Source organism: Eptesicus fuscus, chromosome 6 (assembly GCF_027574615.1).
Source record: "Eptesicus fuscus isolate TK198812 chromosome 6, DD_ASM_mEF_20220401, whole genome shotgun sequence".
Taxonomy (NCBI): domain Eukaryota; kingdom Metazoa; phylum Chordata; class Mammalia; order Chiroptera; family Vespertilionidae; genus Eptesicus; species Eptesicus fuscus.
The window spans coordinates 104,202,484-104,224,724 of NC_072478.1; the positions used below are offsets into that span (position 1 = coordinate 104,202,484).

At 54.6% G+C, this 22,241-nt stretch overlaps 1 protein-coding gene across 1 annotated transcript in view; it reads left to right on the top strand.

Annotated features, from left to right (window-relative positions):
* Nucleotides 1-22,241, top strand: part of NSG2 (neuronal vesicle trafficking associated 2) — a 44,530-nt gene that overhangs the window by 16,831 nt on the left and 5,458 nt on the right. Inside the window, exon 4 of the mRNA XM_054717049.1 lies at nt 6,534-6,617. Within this exon, the coding sequence (XP_054573024.1) occupies nt 6,534-6,617 (84 nt within the window). The remainder of the gene's footprint in view (nt 1-6,533; nt 6,618-22,241) is intronic.

Below are 22,241 nucleotides of genomic sequence, written 5' to 3' on the forward strand. Positions count from 1 at the left end.
AGCAAGCAAGCTCTTTCCCTGACATCAGGGCACATGTCCAGAAGCCAGAAGGGCCCCCCAAATGCTTCCTGATCAGCACAGGCTGCTCCCCCGTTTACTAGCCGGCCTGGGCCGAGATGAGCAGGTTTCCTCAAGTGCCCGGCCTCCCCGTGTGTACAGTGGGGGTGACATTGGGACCCGCCCTCCCAGGGCTCAGGGAAGGCAGAGGAGTCCTGACCGTGTCAGCTCTGTGGGGAGGTTCTAGGCAGGGATGTGTGTGAAGCTAGAACGGGGTCCGCAGAAGTCCAGTGGACCCCGTGTTCCAGCGCGGTTTTCTTTTCGGAGGTGAGGTGAGGCGGGCGCCGGTTCCTGCGGGGCCTGGTGGAACCCCTGAAGGGGTTAAGGCAGGAGAGGAGCAGCTCGGACCTCTGTCTTAGGGAGCTTGCCCTGGGTGCTGAGGGCCACGAGGCGGGCACCGGGGGAGGAGGGGGGGGCGGGACTCGGCTAGGTCTTCTGGTCTGTCTCCCTCTCTCCTTCCATCCGCCCTCCTGGAGGCACCAGACCCGCTGCCCAGAAAGCAGGCGCTGGGTGTCCTGCAGCACCAGGACCAGGGGAGGGGGATAGGCCGGGGGCAGGGCCCGGGAGGGAGGAGGAAGGGAAGGCAGAGGTCAGCCGGAGACCGCTGCCCTGGGCATGAGGGGAAGGTGGTGGGCACTGGCGGTGGCAGTGGAATGGGAGGTGGGTGCGTTTATGCAGACTTGGTCCTGGGATGGCACTGAGCCCGAGGGCCCTGGCTGTCCCTGACCTCTGTAGCCCCAGTCCTGGCCCGCAGCGGGCAGAGGGAAGTGCTGGCTGCATGAGGCCCTGTGCCTTGGGCTTAAAGCTGAGCACAATTCCTCCGGGGGGCAGGCGAGGGACCAGGCGAGAGTCTGAGCGGCTGGGTGGCTTTCTCCAGGCCCTGGCACCTGAGAGCTGGAACGTCAGTTTCAGGCCCTGCTTGGGTTTATCTGAATGACCACAATAACCAGATGTCCCCACAAACCCTCTGTGAGGTCACTACCATTCCCTCCTTTCACAGAGGCAGAAACAGACTCAGCGGTGACGCCCCCCAGGGGCCGGTGCGGCCAGTGTGCACACAGGTGTGCTGGGAGCGAGGCGGCAGGGCGGCGGATAGCAGCCCGGGGGCCCAGCCCCTGGCAAAGCCCCAGGTGAGGCGTGCACCTGGCAAGCTGGCTGCCCGGCTCTGGGCAGGCGCTCTCCTTCCCACTGATTCCCAAGTCTTCACACACCCTGGCTCGCCTGCTCGTGGGGGAAAGCGGTGCAGACGTTCGAGATCAATTACTGACGCCTGGCGCACTCCGTCTTGTGCGTGGCAGACCACGTGCGCTCTGTGGTCCTAGGACCTGGGCCCAAACCCCAGCTAAGCTACTTACTTGCTGTGTGGCTTCAGGCAAGTAGCTTAGCCTCTCTGGGCTTTTCGTTTTTCCCAACTGGAAAGTGAGCAGACACCTGCAGTGGGGTTGCTGTGAGGGAAAGCCGTGAAAAGGCCTGAAAATTGTCCTCAGTGGTGCTCGTTGGTGCCGTTTCCTTCCTCCCGGGGCCGAGAACGTGGCTCCCAGTGGACAGCTTGGCAGCCAGCTGTAAAAGTGACCGAGCTGAGGGGGGTGGGGCTTCAAGGGTCAGGGCTCAGGGGCGGGACATGGGGACCCGGAAGGGGGCGCAAAGGAGAGACCACTCTTGTTGCTGAGTCCTGCGTCCTTCCTTGGGTCTCCTGTGTCTTCCCCAGAGGGTGCCTTTCTCTGCCTGAGACACAGGATCAGAGAACCATCAGCCCCCTCCCCCCGCCTTACCCCCCCCCGCCCCCCGGGGGGGCAGCAGAAATGCCCGTCTCTGCGGCTTCCAGCTCACAGGCCCCTCTGCGGCTCTTCCCAGACCCTGAGGAGATGGACTGTAAACTGCCGTGAATGGGGGAAGGCTCTGACTGGACAGTTCTGTCACACAGATATAAAGTGACCACTAAGCTTTAAAAACGCTTATAATTTAAAAACATAATTTTAAACGAAATAGAATTTTCTACCTACCAGATGGCAAAAGCGAGCGCTGCTGCTGGGGCTGCTAACGCTGGCGGGAGCTGGTCCCAGCCACTCCTGTTGGCTACATACCCGGTGCCCTGCTTCCGGGGGCTGTTTGACGACGTTTATAACACGGCACGCTTCCCACTGGCAGGCAGTGACCCTGTGGGTATAGTGTTGCAAGTATGCAAAGGCCTGTAGGTATTTTAAACATTGGGAACAACTGGAATGTTCCATGAGAGGGAACGGGTTAAATCAACTCGAAAACGAGGCAGGTTTGCTTGGGCTAACGCCCAGACACGGTGCTCAGCTAAAGCGACTCCATGGAGTATGGTATGGAGGGCCCCGTTCATGGAATTACACGTGTATGTTTTATTCTTATAATTTGTAACAGTTTCAAAAGTCATAGAGGAGTAGAGCGTCTGGCGCCCTGACAGGCACAGAGGGGGCGGCCCCTTTAGAAACCTGGCAGGAAAGAGCAGGATAAGCTCCTGACCCGAAGAGCAGACCTTCCATCAGAGGCGGTGACTGAACGCTCTGAGGTTGAATTCCTCGTGAAAAACGGGAATAATAACGATGTTATTTATTTATTTATTTATTTATTTAATCCTCACCCAAGGATATTTTCCATTGATTTTTAGGGAGAGTGGAAGAGAGGAAAAGACAGAGAGAAACATCGATGTGAGAGAAACACATCGATTGGTTGCCTCCTGCATGAGCCCTGACCAGGGCCCGGGCCAGGAAGGAGCCTGCAACCGAGGCATGTGCCCTTGACTGGAATCGAACCCGGGACCCTTTGGTCCGCAGGCCCACGCTCTATCCACTGAGCCAAACCGGCTAGGGCAATAATAATGATTTTAAAGGAGAGATGTGAGGGTCGGAGAAAATGTTGAGGGTGAGTCAGGAGAATGAGCCGGGCCCCAGCACAGTGCCTGGCACATAGTAGGTGTTCGGCCGCCGGCGTTGTCTGCCCTGCTCTGAAGTCCTCTCCCCGCCGCAGCGGCGGGGTGCCACTCCCGTCTATTTCTGGCTGTGCAAGTCCAGCTCATAAAAATACAGCCTTGCTCCTTGTCAGCACTTCTGCACTTTTATTTATTGTTCCTGCCAATCCCGGGCCTCGCCATGGGGGAGCCTCTTCATTATTGATAATCCCGGGAAGTAGTATTTTAAATTTTTATGATCTGTACTTTGCGCCATCTGAACCGCCATGTATTATCTGGCCAGGCCAGCGGAGGGGGTCTGTCCAGATGAGGGGTCCTTCCGGGATGAATCATTTATCCCGTTTTCGCAATGCCGTCCCTCACGAGTATGGTAAATGATGTTCTCCGTGCCGCGCCCCCGGGACAATGGGACTGACACAGAAACAGGAGAAGAAAACAGCCATTTCTTTGCCCAAATCCACAAGGATATTTGAAAAGTCTGGAGGTTCATTTTCCCCAAATATCTCTAAACCCACCCGCTGGAGGAACAGGCGAGCAGAGAGGATCTTTTTCTGTGCTCTTCACTTTTGCCCCATTTCTGTTATTATTCAAGGGGCTCGGGGCTCTGTTTTGCTCCATTTTCTCCCAACTGCTGAGAATAGAGCCTTTCTTTGCACATTTCACTTCCTCTTCTCTTTCTCTGCTTATGCAAGCTGATTCCTCCAAGGTCCAATTAATAACGATTGGCGAGCATTTCCGTGCTTTCCCTTGGCACTGAAACAGGGAGGTGCCGCTGTGTCTCTTTAACAGAAGCGGGTTTCTGGCTCCTCTCCCTGAGCACAGAGCGGCGAGCTCCGGGCCACGCCTCGTGGCCGGCGGGTTCCAGGAACGTCATTGGGCTGGACTCCCTGCTTTCCTCCTCTCTCCCGTGTTCACTCCTCTCCCTGCGATGCACACCTAACCCCTTCCCTGCTCTGTACCCTCAGCTCCTCACCGTCCTCCAGGTGCCTGGCCCGCCATCCTGAGCTCTGCCGCCCTCACACGGCCTGCCCGGGGCTCTGGCCACCCAGAACCACCTGCTTGTAGCTTTCCCGGGCGCCAGCCTCCGGCCTCTGAGTGTGTGCTGCTGCGTGCTGCCCACGCGGCCTTGAAAGCTCATTTCCCTGGGTTTGGGGGGCGGCGGGCAGGAAGGGAAACAAGGAAGCTGGCAGAGCCAACGTTCCTGGAGGGATGATGGCGCTCTGGACAGGGTGGCAGAGGTGTAACTGCATAAATGGGTCGACGCGGAGACATCCCTGAGGAAGCAGGAGCTGGCGATGGAATGGGTTTGGGATGAAGGGAGGGGAGGGTCGTGGGAGATCCCTGGATATGATTTGACATGCGTGATGGTGTGGATAATGCTGCTACTTCCTGAGCTGGGGATGACACGGGGAAGAAAATGTCGAGGGGCAGGTGGGACAGGGAACCCAAGGGCTTTGCCGGGGACGTGGTGCATTGAGCCGGCCCAAGGGCAGATGTCCGGTGGGTCATCTGAGTGCTGGGTGAGGTCCCCGTGGCGCTGTGCAGTGAGAGCTATGAGGGTGCAGGCGGACTCGGAAGAGATGGGAGTGTGAGCACTAAGGGGAGAGAGGGAGAGACATCGATCGGCTGCCTCCTGCACGCCCCCGACTGTGGATTGAGCCTGCAACCCGGGGAATGTGCCCTGACTGGGAATTGAATCAGTGACCTCTTGGTTCATAGGTCAACACTCAACCACTGAGCCACACCAGCTGGGCTGGGAGGAGCTCTTGATTGAAGATAGAAATGGGTGCTGGAGAAGCAACCACAAAATGTTTATTGTGACAATTAGAATGATATTGCCTGTAGTGACTCTTCATTGTCTCATTCCGATAGTAGTATATTTTTAGTTCTGTCTCCTGTTTCAACATGTCGGCTATAGCATAGGGTCTTTTAAGTTTAGATGGAACAATGAAAACGGTTTTGAGCTGTTGAGAAGCTTTGGGATAGATGTTTATAAAGGTCGAGAGGAAGAGGGAAGGACTAGGAAACAGATGCTGGGTAACATCTGCTGTGAGATGTGCAGGCACTTGGCCAGTCTGCTGGCTAAGGATCTAGGAAGGAAGGGATCAAGCCAAGCAATCACTGAGATGGACTTGCCAATGTGGGAAGCTGTATTCGTTTTCTATTGCTGTGTAACAAAATACCAAAAGTTAAGTGGCCTGAAACAACACAAAGGTATCATCTCACAGTTTTTGTAGGTCAGAAGTCCAAGCACCGACGCTGGGTTCTCTGCTCAGGGTCTCGCCGGTCTAAAACCAAGGTGTCCGCTGGGCTGCATTCTTAACCTGGCACCTGAGGCCTCTCCAAGCCTGTTCAGGTTGTTGGCAGAATTCAGATACTTGTGGTTGCAGGACTGAAGTTCCCATTATCTTGAGTGACCCCTTTTTGGTTGAGCTCACTTTCAACTTCTGGAGGCTGCCCTCAGGTACTAGCTGCATGTCCCACTCAACATGCCAGCTTCCTCCTTCAAGGCCAGTCTCTATGGCAGAGTTGTATATGTCATAACGACATTAGAGGAGTGACTATTACCTACACAGGTCCCACCCACACTTTCGAGGGAAGATATACAGTACATGCACACTGGGTGGGGGCAGGGGGTGCGGGTGGGAACCTGGAGGGCCATCTTAGAATGCTGCCTACCATGAACTGCCAAGGCTCTGGCTCACAGGGCACCCTGACTGGTTAAATAGGGGTTATATTATGGTTATTGTCCGTATTTCAGAGGTGAGGCCCTGAGGCCCAGCAGCTTTGCATTCCCTGTAGCGCTGTGGCACCCGGCAATAGTCACAGGTTATCTGTCAGGCTTCTTTCTCCCTCCGCTCTGCCTGCACGGTGGGACAGAGTTCCTTCCGTACATGTCTAGGCAGGTGACAGCGTATCTTGATAAGATATTAACCACCTCTGCAACATATTCAGACTTTAAAAAAATAACATACTAGTAGATCTAATAGACCTTTATGTTTTTGTTTGTGGAAGCCCCTAAATCAATTCAGAATTAATGTATGTGCCAGGGTTTAGCTACAGGATGGTCATCACAGCTTGTTTTATAACCCAAACTGTGGAAGCAATCTGAATGTTCAACGACAGAGACTCTGTGCACACACTGAATATTATGCGACATCAAAAGGCAAAATACATATTTGTCTAAGAGGGAAAATGTTAGTATAGTTTTGTGTGATAGCAGCAGGTTATAATTCATAGAGTACAAGCCATCATAAAAAGGACCTATGTATTTGCATAAATAGCAAGTACGCATGACACCTGCATCTATATGCATATAAAACATCTGGAAAGTGTGGCCCAAATTGTTGGCCATGGCGGTCCCTGTTGGGACGGGGAAGTGTGATGGGTAGTTTGAATTTCCGGTTTCCTTGTGCGTGCGTGAGAGGGAGGCTCTCTGCTGCTCTTACGCACGGTGCCGTAATCCTGGTGAGGAGAGGGAAGGGGGAGGTGTGGTGCGTTTGCAGTCTCCACGCGTGCTAACTCTGCTTGCACATTCCAGGTGATCGTGAAGACAAGAACGGAGTATCAGCCCGAACAGAAGAACAAAGGGAAGTTCCGGGTGCCGAAGATCGCCGAGTTTACGGTCAGTGTCCTGAAGGTGTAAGAGAAAGATAAAGGTAAGGCCGGCTCCGGCCGGCTCCGAGCCTGCGCGAATGCAGCAGGTCCTACAAGAGAGTGGAAATGACGTGGGCTATTTCTGGACCATCACTTGGGGCCACGCTGTCTGGGTCACTGAGTCTAATCAAATAACAGAAGCGCTGCCTCTCGAGGATGACTCACGCCCTCTTCTGCTCCGGAATGTTTGGATAATGTGATAATTGATAACTGTATCTCCTTTCTTCTTTTTCCTCCTGCCCCCATCTCCCTGCCTGCCCGTCGCAATCTCCAGGAAACTCAGATTTTACTCAGTAGACGGTTGCAACAAAATCCAATGAGAACAAAGGGAAAGAAAAGCTGACTTCTCAGTGGGAAAAGCAAATGGGTGCCTTTCTGTTTCCTGGGGGAGGGGTCACCAGGAAAAGTGACAACCTGTGTCACGGGGACGGGTTGCATGGAGGAGCCGAGAAGCCTGCTCTGTGAGCGTGGGAGGAGGAGCCCCTGGGAAGTCTTCTGGACTTTAGTGGCCGAGGAGAGCTCGGCTTGTGCAAAGGCCCTGAGGCCGGAGGGAGTCTGGCCCCAACACAGAATCAGAAAAGGGGCCGTGAGGCCTAAGAGGGGCAATAGGGAGCAGGAAAGATGAGGCAGGGGAAGTGGGCAGAGGGCCGACAAGCCCAGGTCTAGTTCACATATGGAGAGTTTGGGTTTTATGCTAGAAGCATCTGAAAGTCTTTAAAAGGGGGAGAGAATGATTGATTTGGGTTTTGACCAAGGCACTGACTTTTATGTGGTCGATGGGCTGTGGTGAGCAAGAAGGACCGTGGGGAGACTATTAGGCCACTGCAATGGTCCAAGTAAAAATCAACAGGGGCTCAGACAAGATGGTAAGTGGCTAGAGAGACGTGGGCAGACCTAACGATAACGAGGAGGCAAAGTCAGCCACGGAGGCAGCAGGACAGGTGGTCCTGCAGGTGGACGGCGGAGCAGCCTGGCTGGGTTTGAGCCATGTGGCCACAAGCAGGGCATAGCCTCAGTTACCAAATGGAGCAATAGGGTTGCCGTGAGGATGACACAGAATACACGAAAGCACTTGGCTCCGTGCATGGCAAGCGCACAGCTAATAGTAACTGTTTAGTGTCCACGGGGACTGGGGACTCCGGGAGGCAAACAGCGCTGGGCAGGTTGTCGGGGAACTGCGGGTGCACATGGACGGCACAGTGGTCTGTCCGTGGGCCAAATCCGTGCTCCTGCAGCGGGTGTGCGAGCTGGAGGGCGTGTGGCATCTCCCTGAAGGGGCACTGCCCGATGCTGACCCCTCGTTGAGAGCAGGGGTGGCTGGTATTTTTGGCTGTAGCTTCAGTGCCTGGCACACAGCATGGGCCCAGGAGACGCGGACTCGGCCTGAACGGCCTGCAGGTGCGGGCGAGAACCAGCAGGCAGCTGTGTGGGAGGCGGGTGCAGGCCTGCCGTACACACGCACCAGGCCTGGGAGTAAGCCGACCTGTCTCCTGGCGGCAGAGGCTTCAGAAATGTGCCCGAGTCACGTGGAAGACTAGATCACCAATAGCTCTCTCTCGATTCTGTATATAGGACCACACTCACAGAATGGACTATTTTAACAGTTTCCTGAGAATCACTTTTTTAGAGTAGTTTACGATGAATTGTAGGCTTATGAGGCATTTTCCTTATCTTATTATTTCCCTGTGCTTTCCACATTTCATATGAGCACGTACTATTTCAATAATAATAAAAATTAGAGTGCTTTTTAAAATTTGCTCTTTTTACCAAGTAGTGTTACAAGCTATTTTTTAAAAAATCTTTATTGTTGAAAGTATCACATAGGTCCTCCTTTCCCCCCCATTAACCTCCACTCCCCCCCCCCCCCGGCCCTCACCACCCTACTATCTAAAACGATTTCTCATTTAGCAGTCATTTGAATGGTGGTTATGAAGACGCAACAATTCACACGAATACTTCACAGAGAAGATCGTGTGGAGACAGCAGAGGTCACAAGTGTGTGCTCCCCGGAGGGAGCTCTGAAAACACCAGCGGGTGGAGGAGAGGACGGGAGAAAGGAGTCCGATTGCCCCTGTGGCTGTGTAGTGGGGTGGGGGGGGGGGGGACCCTGGTTTTGTTTTCTCTTTTGGCCACTTTGGATGATGTGGCTATTTTACCAACTGAGCGAAAAGGAGGGGCTGGGTTTGTGTGGGGCTACCGAAGCCATCCGTGGCTTGGCTCAGTTAGTCCTGAGGTCAGGAAGGAAGAGCGTGGGTTGGGGACAGCCCTGTCAGGTGTGGGCGGAGGGCCCTGGCCCTCCCTGAACAAAGTGGGAGGAATGGAGCAAAGCCCCTTGCTTATGGGAAGCTGTGAAGCTGTTTGCTTTCCCAAGGAGGGCGCCCTGGGCCTGCGGAGGGGCCTGTGCTGGGAGGGCAGGTGCAGGGGATTAAGGGGGAGGCTGGGGTGGCGACTACCAGAGGGCGAGGTCTAGCTGTTCGCTGCAGCGGGGCTCGGTCCAGGTGGGCTGTGATGGAGGTGGACCTGACAGGTTTGTCCTGGTTGGAGGAGGAGAGAGGGGGGCTCCTCGGTGTTTGGCTTGCCTGACTGGGGGATGCCATCCACTGAAGTGGGAGGCTGGGGGAGACACCCTGAGTGTGAGGCACCTGGGGGATAGAAGAGGGGGTGGGGGTCGAACCGCCCTTGCATGTAACTGGTCTGGAGCTCAGATGCAGACTGGGCCAGAGACCCCGGGCTGGAAGTCAGGCATGCCTTGTCTCCGAGAACAGGACCGGGTACAGCGGCGGGCCACGCTCCAGCATGTTGCTCAGGCAGAGGTAACCATGGGGACGGCAAAGACGCATCTGTCCCTCATCTCAGTACCTGCGCACAGGTGGAACAGCTATGACTGCACACTTCAGAATGGCCCCGAGAGAGCAGCTCCAGCAATTACACCGGGAGAGAATGCGAGGGGAGAGCAGGGCAGGCAGACACGGGCCGAGGAAGACTGGCCGAAAGAGTCGCCTGGAATTGTCTTTTCTAAACACTAGAAGGCTCTTGCAGTCACTGTGAAGGCCTGTTTGAGGAGATGGGGGCCCGCAGAAGAAGCCCCTCCTTCTTTCTTACCCCTGGGAGCTGAGTGCTTCTAAAGCTGATTTTGCAATGGGAGGGGCCGGTGCTGTGGGAGGGGCCGGTGCTGTGGGAGGGGCCGGTGCTGTGGGAGGGGCCGGTGCTGTGGGAGGGGCCTGTGCTGTGGGAGGGGCTGGTGCTGTGGGAGGGGCTGGTGCTGTGGGAGGGGTGGGAGGAGCTGGTGCTGTGGGAGGGGCCGGTGCTGTGGGAGGGGCCTTGCTGTGGGAGGGGCCTGTGCTGTGGGAGGGGCCTGTGCCGTGGGAGGGGCCTGTGCTGTGGGAGGGGCTGGTGCTGTGGGAGGGGCTGGTGCTGTGGGAGGGGCTGGTGCTGTGGGAGGGGCCGGTGCTGTGGGAGGGGCCTGTGCTGTGGGAGGGGCTGGTGCTGTGGGAGGGGGCGGTGCTGTGGGAGGGGCCTTTGCTGTGGGAGGGGCCTGTGCTGTGGGAGGGGCTGGTGCCATGGGAGGGGCCTGTGCTGTGGGAGGGGCCTTGCTGTGGGAGGAGCTGGTGCCGTGGGAGGGGCTGGTGTAATGGGAGGGGCCTGTGTTGTGGGAGGGGCCTGTGTTGTGGGAGGGGCCAGTGCTGCTGGAGAGGCTGATGCTTCAGGAATGCCTTTGTAGCCTTCACCGCCAGGCAAACCCCTACTCATCCCTCAGTACCCAAGTCAGGGGCTCCTGGCTTGTGCGGTCTTGCCCCTGCCCATGCACAGTCTGTCCTTCCTCCTGGGGGTCCCGGCACCTGCTCTATGACCTCCATTCTAGCACCAGTTACAGTGGTGGCCCCATGGGGTGACCTGCCATGTGTCCCACTGACTTGAGGCTGGAACGGTGTCTTCTTCATCTTTGCACCCCGAGAGACTCGCCAGTCCCTGGCCCCCCAGGCACAGAAAGCCGTGTTTAATAACTGGGCACACAGGGGATGAGCAAACAGAAAGTCCCCGCACCCCGACAGGCACAGAGCGGGCCGCCCGGACTCAGGATCTTATTTAAAACCGGGGCCTAGCTTTGCTTCCTGCCCGCAAGGCATTTTCATCAACGTCTCCGCCTCATGCCGCTCCTGGGGAGGTGAGACCCCATTTTTAGCTTTACCGCTCGCTTCTCCTAATTTTCATCCAAGCGCCAGGGGCCGCCTTCCGAGGCTTAGGATTCTAATATTTGCTGACAGCAGCAAATGGAGATAAGCTGTTTTACTTTATTATCTGCTGCTTGGTTTTTATTGCTCTCCTATTTTTTTAAAAAATTATTTTGAGGAGCATTTAGGTAAGTTATTAAAAACAGTGCCTGCTGGGTGAGGAGCAGTCATTACCTGGCGGGGAAGCATTTGCATGGGGGGGGGGGCCCTTCTGGCTAGGGTTGTGTTGAACATCAGGAGGAAGATGCTGGTCTGTGTTTGTGGCTGGTACTTTCTCCAGCCGATGCAACTGTGCTGTTAGAGGGACCTTCAAAAACCGATATTGTCATTGATCATTGAGAAGCAAGTGTGGCCTAATTTACTTTCTCCTTAACAAACCACGTATGGCGCTGCGTCAGGAGGAACATGCTGGGGGTGTGCAGGAGGGGTTGGGTGATGGGTGACCACGCGGGGCCAGGGAGGCTGCTTCCAGGGCCAGCTTCTCATCCTCCTGGGTCAGACCTGGCCGAGAGCGTCACTTGTGTGTGTAGCCGGAGGCGTGGGGAGTTTAGTGAGTGCCCTTGCCCCTAGGCGCTCCTGCAGGGAAGGGCTCCCCAGGGCCAATGATTATAAGTTTGCAAGCCAGCTGTTGACCAACTCTGGAAGGAGTATTTACACCATGGGAACAGGCAAACCCTACCAACCATGCCCCCTCCACTCCCCCCACCCTCAAGCGCTGTTCCCCACACTCTGTCGGGAGAGGCAGCATGGGAGCAGGGAAACGTGGATTGGGGTGGACACTGTGAGTCCGTGTGACCAAAGCAAGCCATGTTGCCTCTGTGCTCCGTCTGTAAGATGGATAATGACGTCTACGCCAAAGGCCCGCTGTGAGGACTGAGAGAGAGAGAGAATATAAGCTAAACTAAACTGGAAAGCGCTTGCTGGAATACTAACATTTGGCTGCCTCTCCCTGCTATTTGAGAAGCATTAGGCTAATTTTCATTTGGCTTTTCTTGCTTCTCTCTTCCCTTTAAATATACTTTTGGCCGAACCCTGAAATGCACTGAGCCCAAGGAAAATACAAAGCAAAGACTTCCCGAGGGAGAAGTTCCACGGGGCCTGCCTCGCAGTCCCATCAGGCGGTGGGAGGTCAACCTCCCGCCTTCTTCACCCTCGGGGCCTCCATGGCTGGAATGCGTAATTACATTAAATGTGATTTTTTAAAAATTGTGATGTTTAAGCCCCTGGAACTGTCAGGGGGAGACAGGTCCTAACAAAGTGACTGTATGTGCAGCTTGTGGTGTCACCACCATGTTCTATAATTATAGGAAAACTAGTTGTCATAGCAACTGCCACACAGACCGAGCCTCCTTCTGGAGATGCTGACAAGCTCCCAGCGCCGGAATCCAAGCCGCTCGGAGAGAATTGGGTTCCCTGAGGGGTTCAGCTCTCTCAGGAGATAATCACGAGCTCATTCCAGCTCCACATCCTGAACCTTGTGGCACGCGTGCAACCTGGGAGGCTGGTGCAGACGCTGGCTCTGAGCGCACCGGCTGTGTGACCTTGGGCCAGTCGCCTCACCTCCATGAGCCTGTTCCCTCTTTTGTAAAATGGGGTACCCGGGCCCCCTTCGGAGGGTAGTTGTATTGATCATGTTTGTCTGTGCCTTGCAGATGGCCTGCGCACAATCGCCTTCAATGTGTATATATCAGACACCTGCCATTAACCTCTTCACTGTGAACAAAGAAAAAGAAAAATGGCTGAATTAAGGGGCTGTTTTCATAATCTTTATTATGATAATTATTAATCTTGATATTAATCTTGTAGCTAGGTAACCAAGTTAGTAAATAGAAATTCGAGCATGAATCGTGCATATTAGAAAGAGGGAGGGAGGGAACAAGGGAGAGGAAGGAGGGAGGCAGGGAGGGAGAGGGAGAGAGAGAATATTTGTCGAGATGAAACTGACTTCCATCCTTCCAGTATTTTTCTGTTGGCGCGTTCCTCTGAGGCTAAGAAAAGAATCTCTCATCTCTTGTCTCCGCCTCTGGGCCTCATGGTCCCGTTTGTGAAAGGAGGAGTCGGGTGGGCTGGTCCCAAGGGCTCTCGTCTGATGTTTGACGACAGTGGTTCTCAGCCAGGGAGGACGCTGCTCCCGGGGCGTTTGGCTGTGCTGGAGACATTATGGTTGTCAGGACTGGTGTGTGTGGGTGGCATTTAATGGGTAGAGGCCAGCAATGCTGTTAAGCCTCCGAAGGGACAGGAGGGTCCCCATAACAAAGAACTATCCTGCCCCCACATGTCAATAGTGTCAAGGCTGAGAAGCCCGGCCTAGGATGTGCCGCCGGTTATTGGTCTAAAAACAGAAATCACACCGCTGTCAGCCCACCAAGGCGCATCAGGTTTGGCGGGTGTTCAGGTTGTGTTCCCAGCCATCTCCCGGGTAATTGAGGTCCCAGGAAAACCAGTGAAGATAAAGACAAAAGACACCCAAGGGCCTGGGGGGCTTCGTAAGAACGAGAGGCTATGGGAGATGGGATAACCCATTCCTTTGCCTTTTCTTTTCTCTCGATGCCGCATAACTCTCAAAGACCAAACGTGATTGTTTTCATGGGCAAACACAATAAAACGTACAGAGTGCAATTTTAGGTCCATAAATAGCTTTACTGTGATTTTTCTATGGACGATAAAGGTGAGTCTTGTGTAGATTCAACGGGACCCTCATTTCCAGTTTCGGTCTTTGATTTTGATATTCCAAGTCGCAGCCAATGTGTGTCTCTTCTCAAAGTGACCACTTCTTTCTCCTGCTTGAAACCATCCTGGGGCCTCCCCTGGCTTCCGGGTGGAATCTGGGCTTCTTGGTCCATTGGGCCGGGTCCTCTGAACCTGTCTCCTGCTCCTCTTCCGCCTCCTCTCCTTCCCACCTTTGCATCCTTCCTGCCATCGAAATGGCTCTTGGAATCCTGGACACACTACCCTAGGCGGCTCCCACTCCTCAGCTTAGCTGTTCCCGCCGCCCTGAATGCTCCCCCCCACCCCCACCCCCACTTCATTGTCTAGTGCACACCTGTTCATCTCATAGCCCCGCCCCCAAACATCACCTCCTGTATGCACCTGTCCTAATAGCTGACAGTTCCCTCCTCTGGGACCTTACCACTGGGGAGTTTGTCAACTTGACCTCTTCGTGCAGTTCCTTCCTCACCTGCATTTTCCCATGGCCTGTGGACATGGCTCTGAGGACAGTTCTACATCCCCTGTGACTATCGACCCTGGGAGGCCAGTCATTTTCCCTTTAAAGTAAAAGGAACACAATTACACAGGCAAAATCCCAACAGTATAGAAAGGCATAACCTGGAAGTAAGTCTCCTCTATCTCTCTTCATAATCCTTCTCACCCCAAATGTCCATCGTCTATGCCTGTGCTGTCCACAGTGGCTACGTGTGCTTCAATTCGTGAAAATGAACCAAAACTCCAACTTTAATTCCTCAGTTGCACAAGTTACATTTCAAGTGCTCAGTGGCCATGTGAGCCTCGTGGCTCCCAAGTGGACAGCTCATGTCTATGGGCCATTTCCATCCTCGCAGGACGCTCTATCCGACAGTTCAGAAATAGCTTCTGATGTTCTCACGCGAGGCATTTTCTACACGTCAGCAGATATATCTTTATACACGCATGTATACATTAGAAATCCTTTTCATTTTCTCAATGGGACCGTTTCACACACATTCTTCTGCACCTTGCTTTTTCCTCTTAATGATGAATCTCAGCGATCCGTCCGCATCAGCACATGGAGGTCCTTTCTGTTCTTGTTAGTGACTGACTCCGAGGATGGTCCCAGTTTCCTCCATCAGTCCCTCATTGTTCTAGCGCTCAGTCCTCTGCAGCGAACTTCCCAGCTCCCTGGTGTGTGTCACACACACACACACACACACACACACACACACACACACCTTCCATAGATTTTGAAACTATATTTGGAGGGTATGAGAATATTTATCTTAAAAGTCTTGCCAGAGACTATGTTAATCTCCAATTTTAATGGATTTTGCCACATTATCTTCCAAAATTGTCCCACCAATCCTTCCTCCACCGTACCTACAGATGTGTTCTTCCCACACTGTTAGTTTTACCAATCTGATGGATTGAAAATGGCACCCCAGCCTTGTCTAAATGTGTCCTTTTTTCATTATTGGCGAGATTGAGCCTCTGTCCGTGCGCTCATTGACTCTTGACCTTGGCTTCTTGCCTGGAAAACATTCTGTTTGGTTGGAGCACTTGTTAATTCTTCCTACTGATGTGCATGGCCTCTTCCCACAGCTAGGGACTCAGTCATTCTCACTTGTTTGTTCCTTTCTCCGTTGTCCTCTGCCTTTTGGTTTTGTTTATGGTGTAACTTCTTTTCCAAGCCTGTGGGATTTCTTGCTTTTGCTTTAATCACAAACTCCAGAAGGCATAAAGGAAAATATTGATACTCTATAAAAATCAAGGCCTTCTCCCACCCTAAACTCTTGTTTTCTTCTGGTGCTTCTTTTATTTTATTTCTTATGTTAAAATTTGGATTCATCTGGAATTTGTGAAGAGTAAGCTGGGAATCCAATGTTATTTCTTTGTGAATGGCCAGTGGCCAGTTGTCTGTGGTCAGCGGACTTGACATGCCACCTTTCTAAGACACAGATTCCAATATGTATTTGAGTTTACTTCTGTGCTCTCTTTTCTTCCATTGGTCTGACAATTATTTGGTATTGAAAATCGAGACAATACCAACTTTTCTCAGTTACATAGTTTTATAATACATCTTAAGATCTATGTAAACTGTTCTTCCCCCATTCCTTTTACTTTTCAGAAACTCCTTACCCATTCTTACATGCTTGTTTCTCCATATAAATATTAATATATTATTTAAGTTCTAAGAATCATGCTACTTTTTAATTTGGGCTTCATAAATTTATAGATTAATTTGAGAAGTTACATCTTTAAAAATTTGAGTCTATCTAGAAACAAGATTGAACTTCACATCTGTTGAAGTCTTTGTTCAGGGTTCTCATGAGCTTTGAAATCATCTTTACAGTCTTATTTATTTCAAAGCATTTCACTTATTTTTTTGTTGATATTATAAAGGGTACCTTTTTCCATTATATATTTAAACTGGTTGATATTTATACTTAATAAAAATGCTTTTGAATCTTGTACATTTTTGGTAGGTATAAGATTGGTATTAGTGTACAAGTAACCAACTTTTCTTATTGTTTCTAATAATTTGTTGAAAAATTTTATCCTTTGGATTTTCTAAATATATAATTGTATCATCTGTCCATAATGTTAATATTGCTTCCTTTTACTGGTATTTAGTCTTCTTATATTATTTCTTCTTTTCCATTTTTACACTCCTGATGTCATTTTCTTATCCAGTTGCATTGGTCAGTACTCTCTGTCTACTGTTTCTAGTGTTTGACCATGTACATTTTGAGGGATTCTTTTCTGCATTAAAGGAGAGGATCATATGGTTTGGCTTCTTTGACCTCGTATTATGGTGAATTATGCTGATAGATTTTTAAATATTAAGCCATTCTTACATGTCCTCCTTCGGTCGTGGTGTAGCACTGAATTCTGTTTGCTAACATATTATTTAATTTTTTTCTTTATTAATATTGTGAGTTTGTGTTGTGTGTGTTGTTGTTTTTCGTGTGTGTGTGCTGTCTTTGTCAGGTATGATATTAGTGTTATGCTGGCTTTGTAAAGAGAACATACCTTTTTCTTTCACCAAGCTCTGGAAAATTTGAAAGAATAGAAAAATAATCTGTTTCTTCAAGTTTGTTTTTTAAACCAAAAAAGAATTAACCATTAAATCATCTGGCTTAGTGACATTTGGAAGGGTACAGGTGGTTTTCAGTAAACATGTGAAGAACTAATAGACAAATTCCATTTTGTACCTAGGTACCCCTCTTGAACTATGACATTTTGAAACGAACCCATTGTCATCTCTTAATTGTAACTCCCTGCAGAGATGTTGCTCCAAGTGGCCCCGTTCAGTCACTAAGCATTAACCGAGCAGCCACCACCGAGGGGTAGGTGGTGCGGGTGACTCATGGAGTCCCAGACACGGCCCACAGATGCTGTCCCGGAGGGCTGGCTGCTGCTGAAGCCCCATGCTCTGAATCTGATCTGTAAGCTGCCTCGCGGAGCACGGAATATGGACAGAGCTCAGGGCTCTGCGCTCACAGTTACTGCGCTCTCTGCATTAGTCACCACTGGGCCCTCAGCACAGCCCTTCCCCGCAGCAGCACAGCCAAGGCAGCGGGTCCTTGCCTTCCTGGGCAGGAGCACTTGATGCTGGGCCGCCCTCATCTCCGGGAGGGGAGCCAGTCGGCCTGCCTCACTCACCAGCTCCCTGGTCTCCGGGAGGGCACCTGCCTCACCCACCCGCTCCCTGGTCTCCGGGAGGGCACCTGCCTCACCCACCCGCTCCCTGGTCTCCGGGAGGGGAGCCAGTCGGCCTGCCTCACTCACCAGCTCCCTGGTCTCCGGGAGGGCACCTGCCTCACCCACCCGCTCCCTGGTCTCCGGGAGGGGAGCCGGTCGGCCTGCCTCACCCACCAGCTCCCCGTGTGGCTCGCTTCTCTTTACCTCCCTGAGCGTCAGGTTTAACCTACCACATGAGGACACTAATGTTGTGTGTAGACTAGATGAGCTATCAGATGGAAAGCAGAGGGAGTCCGCCTCCTTGCTTTGGTAGCTCCCCGATACCTCGCGCAGCTCCGGACTAGGATGAGGACCGCCATGGGCTGTTTTTAGAGCCCAAGCCTTGCCTGGTCTCCCTATCTCCCCACTTCACCCCCTCCAGTCAGCTGCCAACCAGACCGCCAAAGTAACTTCTAAATCTCAGTGAGCCCCGTCCATGAGCAGCAGCCAGTAAACACCTGTTAGCTCCCTGGCCCTCCCGCCCGGTTTCCCTCTGATCTCCACGCTCCCGAGCTTCCTCTGTTTCCCTTCCCAGCTTCCCCCTTCACCATCAGGCTCCGCTCTCAGCGCCGGGCCTTTGCACAGACTGTTGTCTCTGCCTGTCACCTCCCCCACCCCCCCCTCTCCCGCTACCTCCCTCCCCCAGTCCCCAGCCTCCTACCCCCCCCAGCCCCCAGCCTCCTACCTCCTCCCCCCCAGCCCCCTGTGCTGGCCCTCTAAGGGCTCCTGGGGCAGAGGCTGCGTATGGCCTCTCCGCCTCCCGTGTGCCCGGCCCGGGCCCGTGGACGAGGTGTTCCGCCAGCATCTGTTGTCGGGGACACAATTAGTCTTTGGGTTACATGGTAAAATATGAATGATTTTCTCCGTTTCAGTTCTCAGAGGAGCCCTCGGGAAACGGTTCTTTAAAACACGAAAATGAAGCCAAGAAAATCAATTGCGCTCCTCGCTGCAGGAGATGAAGGCAGCGTGACTTCCCCGAGCCTCCCAGGGCACCGCGATGTAGGGGGGTGGGGGAGGCACCTTTCGTTCTCATGTGGATTTCAAGCGGGGCCCAAGCTGGGAGTCACCAACCCGCTCAGCCGCCTGTGGAGTTCAGGGGCACACGGTGTGGAGTTCAGGGGCACACGGTGTGGAGTTCAGGGGCACACGGTGTGGAGTTCAGGGGCACACGGTGTGGAGTTCAGGGGCACACGGTGTGGAGTTCAGGGGCACACGGTGTGGAGTTCAGGGGCACACGGTGTGGAGTTCAGGGGCACACGGTTGTGGAGTTCAGGGGCACACGGTGTGGAGTTCAGGGGCACACGGTGTGGAGTTCAGGGGCACACGGTGTGGAGTTCAGGGGCACACGGTGTGGAATTCAGGGGCACACGGTGTGGAGTTCAGGGGCACACGGTGTGGAGTTCAGGGGCACACGGTTTTGGAGTTCAGGGGCACATGGTTGCGACGCCCCAGCACCTCGCACGGCCTCTTTCTTCCTTTTAAGTGACAGTGAGCTGGCTGCGCAGCCTTGCCCACGGTTCACAGCTAAACCCCCGCGGCCTCGATGCCCCCCTCCACAGTGGAGGGAAGGCCGGACGTGGACAGGAGGGTGGGTGCTGACGGCGTCCCCCGGGCCCAGCCCCGAGCCGCTGCGTGTAGCCTCTCCTTGGACCTCCAGAGCGGCCCCGGGGACGCCACTGTCACCCCTCTCTCTGTGCAGAGGGAAGTCCGCGCCCGGGACACAGCGACCTGCCTGCGCCACGCGCATTGGGGGCCGTTTGTGCCTCTTCTGCGCAGCCACTTGTTATCGTCGCTGGAGTCTGTGGCTGTCTTAATGGCCCAGGTCCTGTCTTTGGTCAGGCTTCCGGCAAACCCAGAGCCAACTTAGTGCCCCCACTGCAGGTGCGGGCACTGTGCTGAGACCTGCCTCCAGCTTAGGGACATCCTCCACCCTTCCCTGTAGTCGCTACTATTTCCTCCTGTGTGACACGGGGACATAGTGACAAGACCTACCTCAGGATTGTTGTGCGGACACACGGAGAGGCGCTGGCATGCTGGAGGCAGCCCTGGGCACACGAACATCTCCCCGGGGTGTCGGGGCTATAAATCCTGGGCCTGCACGGTGCCCGAAGTCATTTCCGGAACCAGAGCGGGTGGAGGACAAACAGGATGAATGAAGCTGGTCAGGTGGCACTGACTGACTTCCCACCGATTGACTGATTGATTGATCAATCAGACAAGCCCTGGGGTCCTCTGGCGAGGCCCTCAAGAAGCAAACAGCTGGGTTCAAACTCAGGTCTCGCCCAGGCAGGTGTCAAACCCGCTTCCTCAGCCGCTTGCGTGGTTCCCTCCGAGCCCGGAGCTCGAACCTCCCACACGCTCTGCTTTATTTTCCGAAGCAGGAAGAGGCCCTGACCCGAGCCTCCCCTCCACCGTGGTTTTCCCAAACCTGCAAAGGGCAGCTCCCCCTGCAGGGAGGGATGCTGACCCTTCGCTCTGGGTCGTGACACCCCTTGCATCCCGCCTGCTGGGCCGCCGGGAGGGAAGGGCCGAGAGGTCACAGGTGAATAAGCACAAAGCCCGACCCGGACCCGGACCCGGGCCCGGTGCGCAGCCACGGAACCGGCTGCGGGGAGGTCGGGTCACCAGGGCCAGCCCTTGCCCTAGTGCTGAGCGCAGAGGTCTCCGCCTGTGGGCGGGCTGCTGGCTGCGGAGCTGACTCTGTGGTCAGGCAGCTTATAAGGGACAGGCGCTCCCGTCATGAGGAGCGGGGGAGCGTGGGCGAGAGGCTGGGCCTGGTTCCTCCTCCAGTAAAACCGGGAAAGTTAATTAAGGCTGTGCCTCAACAGGCCGTTCTGATGCAATTAGGGGGCCCAGCTGGGCAGCCTGCTATTTCAGGGACAGGAAGTCAGCGCTGGGCTCCACAGGCCACTGCCTGAGGCAGGCATTTCAACAGGGATGCCAGCGCCGATGCAGATGCGATGCCCGGCCCTGGGGGAGCCTCACGTCGGGTCTGTGGGAGTCGCCTGTGTGCCTAGCCGGTGTGCCTGGGCCGTGGGCTCTCCAATGAATCCCACGTCTGCAGGTAGGGTGACTGCGGCCCAGAGAGGGGGCGCCACTTGCTTAAGTCACACAGCCGGTCTGTCCCTAGAGCCTGCTCCTGCCACCTCCCACCGGTTCCCTCCTAGCCCTGCACCCGGGCTCTGAGCAGCCTGAGGTGAACTGCCCGCTGCCCGTACCCGAACCTGGGCAGCCTCTGGTGTTCTTAATAAGCTCGCCTGTAATCAGGGAGCAGTGAAGGAGCCACCACCTGCACGTGGGGCGGACTTGTAGCCGCAGTCACTCCCGTGGGGACAGCGAGGCCGGGTGGCCTCTCAGCCTCCGGGTCTCCCTCGTCACAACAGCCTGCCAAGGTGGGTGAGGGCCTCGTCTCTGGACCACTTTCTACAAAACGCAGGCGGTGGACAAGGTCGCAGCGGACGCTCCAGCGCCTCCCCTGGCCCAGCAGCCCGGGCAGGAGGAGGCCCAGGCCTGTGGGGAGATGTAGGAAGAAGGGGCGCAGCCTGGCCTGGCTGTGACCCCAGGAGTCCCGCGGTGAGACAGTTCCTGCACGGGCTCCCTGTGCCAGGCTGCACACGGGGGGCCTGGCTTCCCGTCCTTCCAAAGGGCAGCTCACCCAGGGGACTCCTCGGGCCCCCGAGCACGGGCGCCTTAGCGGGTGGGGGCTTCCCCGGGAGCTGACCCGCGGTGTGATGGTGCAGGCCCTTGGGGTGGGGGGGCGACGTGCACTCCCCACAGCTCTGGAGGCAGCCGCCCTGGGGTGAGGGCGCAGGGACAGCCTCGGGCCAGCGGGGCCCAAACCCTGCTGCTCCAGCGCCGGCGCCGTGGCTGTTTCCTCAGGCGCCTGGGCTTGGGGTCTCCTGCTCTTCCTTTACAAAGTGGGAAAGATGAGAAGACGTACTTGGTGGGGCTGGTTTTAAACATTAGGAGTGAGAGATAAAGTTAGAACAGCCTCACGTGGTTGGTAATTCTCAGTGTCATCCTAATCTTTCCCAATGAGTCACACGACAGCCTCCCTGTCCCGGCGGAGCCCAGCGGGGGGTTAACAGAGCAGACGCCCACCCCCGGCCGGACCTCCATGCCGGGCTCGGCATGGCCACCCAAGGCTGACATCGTGGCAGAATCGTTCTGACCCATTGGCTGACGGAGAACCCTTGGTGTTGGTGGCACCGCGTGGGCACACAGAGTCCCTCCACCAGCTCTGGGAGAGGTGGGAGCCTCCTCCGAGCCAGACCCCAGGCCCAGAGGGCCAGCTTGTGAGCAGACCTTCCCAGGGAGGGCAGCCCAGGCCCGCGCTCTCACCCTTCTCTGGAGCTCCTCCAGGACTCCTGCCGGGGAGTGTGTGTGTCAGTGTGTGTGCGTCTGTGTCTTTATGTGTCAGTGTGTCTGTGTGTCTGTATGCCTGTGTCTGTGTGTGTATGTGTCTTTGTGTGTCAGTGTGTCTGTGTGTCTATATGCCTGTGTGTCTGTATGCTGGTGTGTATGTTGGTATGTCAGTGTGTGTGTGTGTCTGTATGCTGGTGTGTGTGTTGGTATGTCAGTGTGTGTGTGTGTGTGTGTGTGTGTATGCTGGGTGTGTGTGTGTCTGTGTGTGTGTCTGTGTGTGTCAGTGTGTGTGTGTCTGTGTCTTTATGTGTCAGTGTGTGTGTGTCTATATGCCTGTGTGTCTGTATGCTGGTGTGTGTTGGCATGTCAGTGTGTGTGTGTGTGTGTGTGTGTGTGTGTGTGTGTGTATGCTGGGTGTGTGTGTGTGTGTGTGTGTGTCTCTGTGTGTCTGTGTACAGGGCAGGAGGGGTGAGGAGGAGGGACTAGGGAGAGACCCTCCCTCTTCCTGGGAAGACGCACACGGAGAGCGGGGCCGACATGCTGCGTCCCCAGTGTGGCTG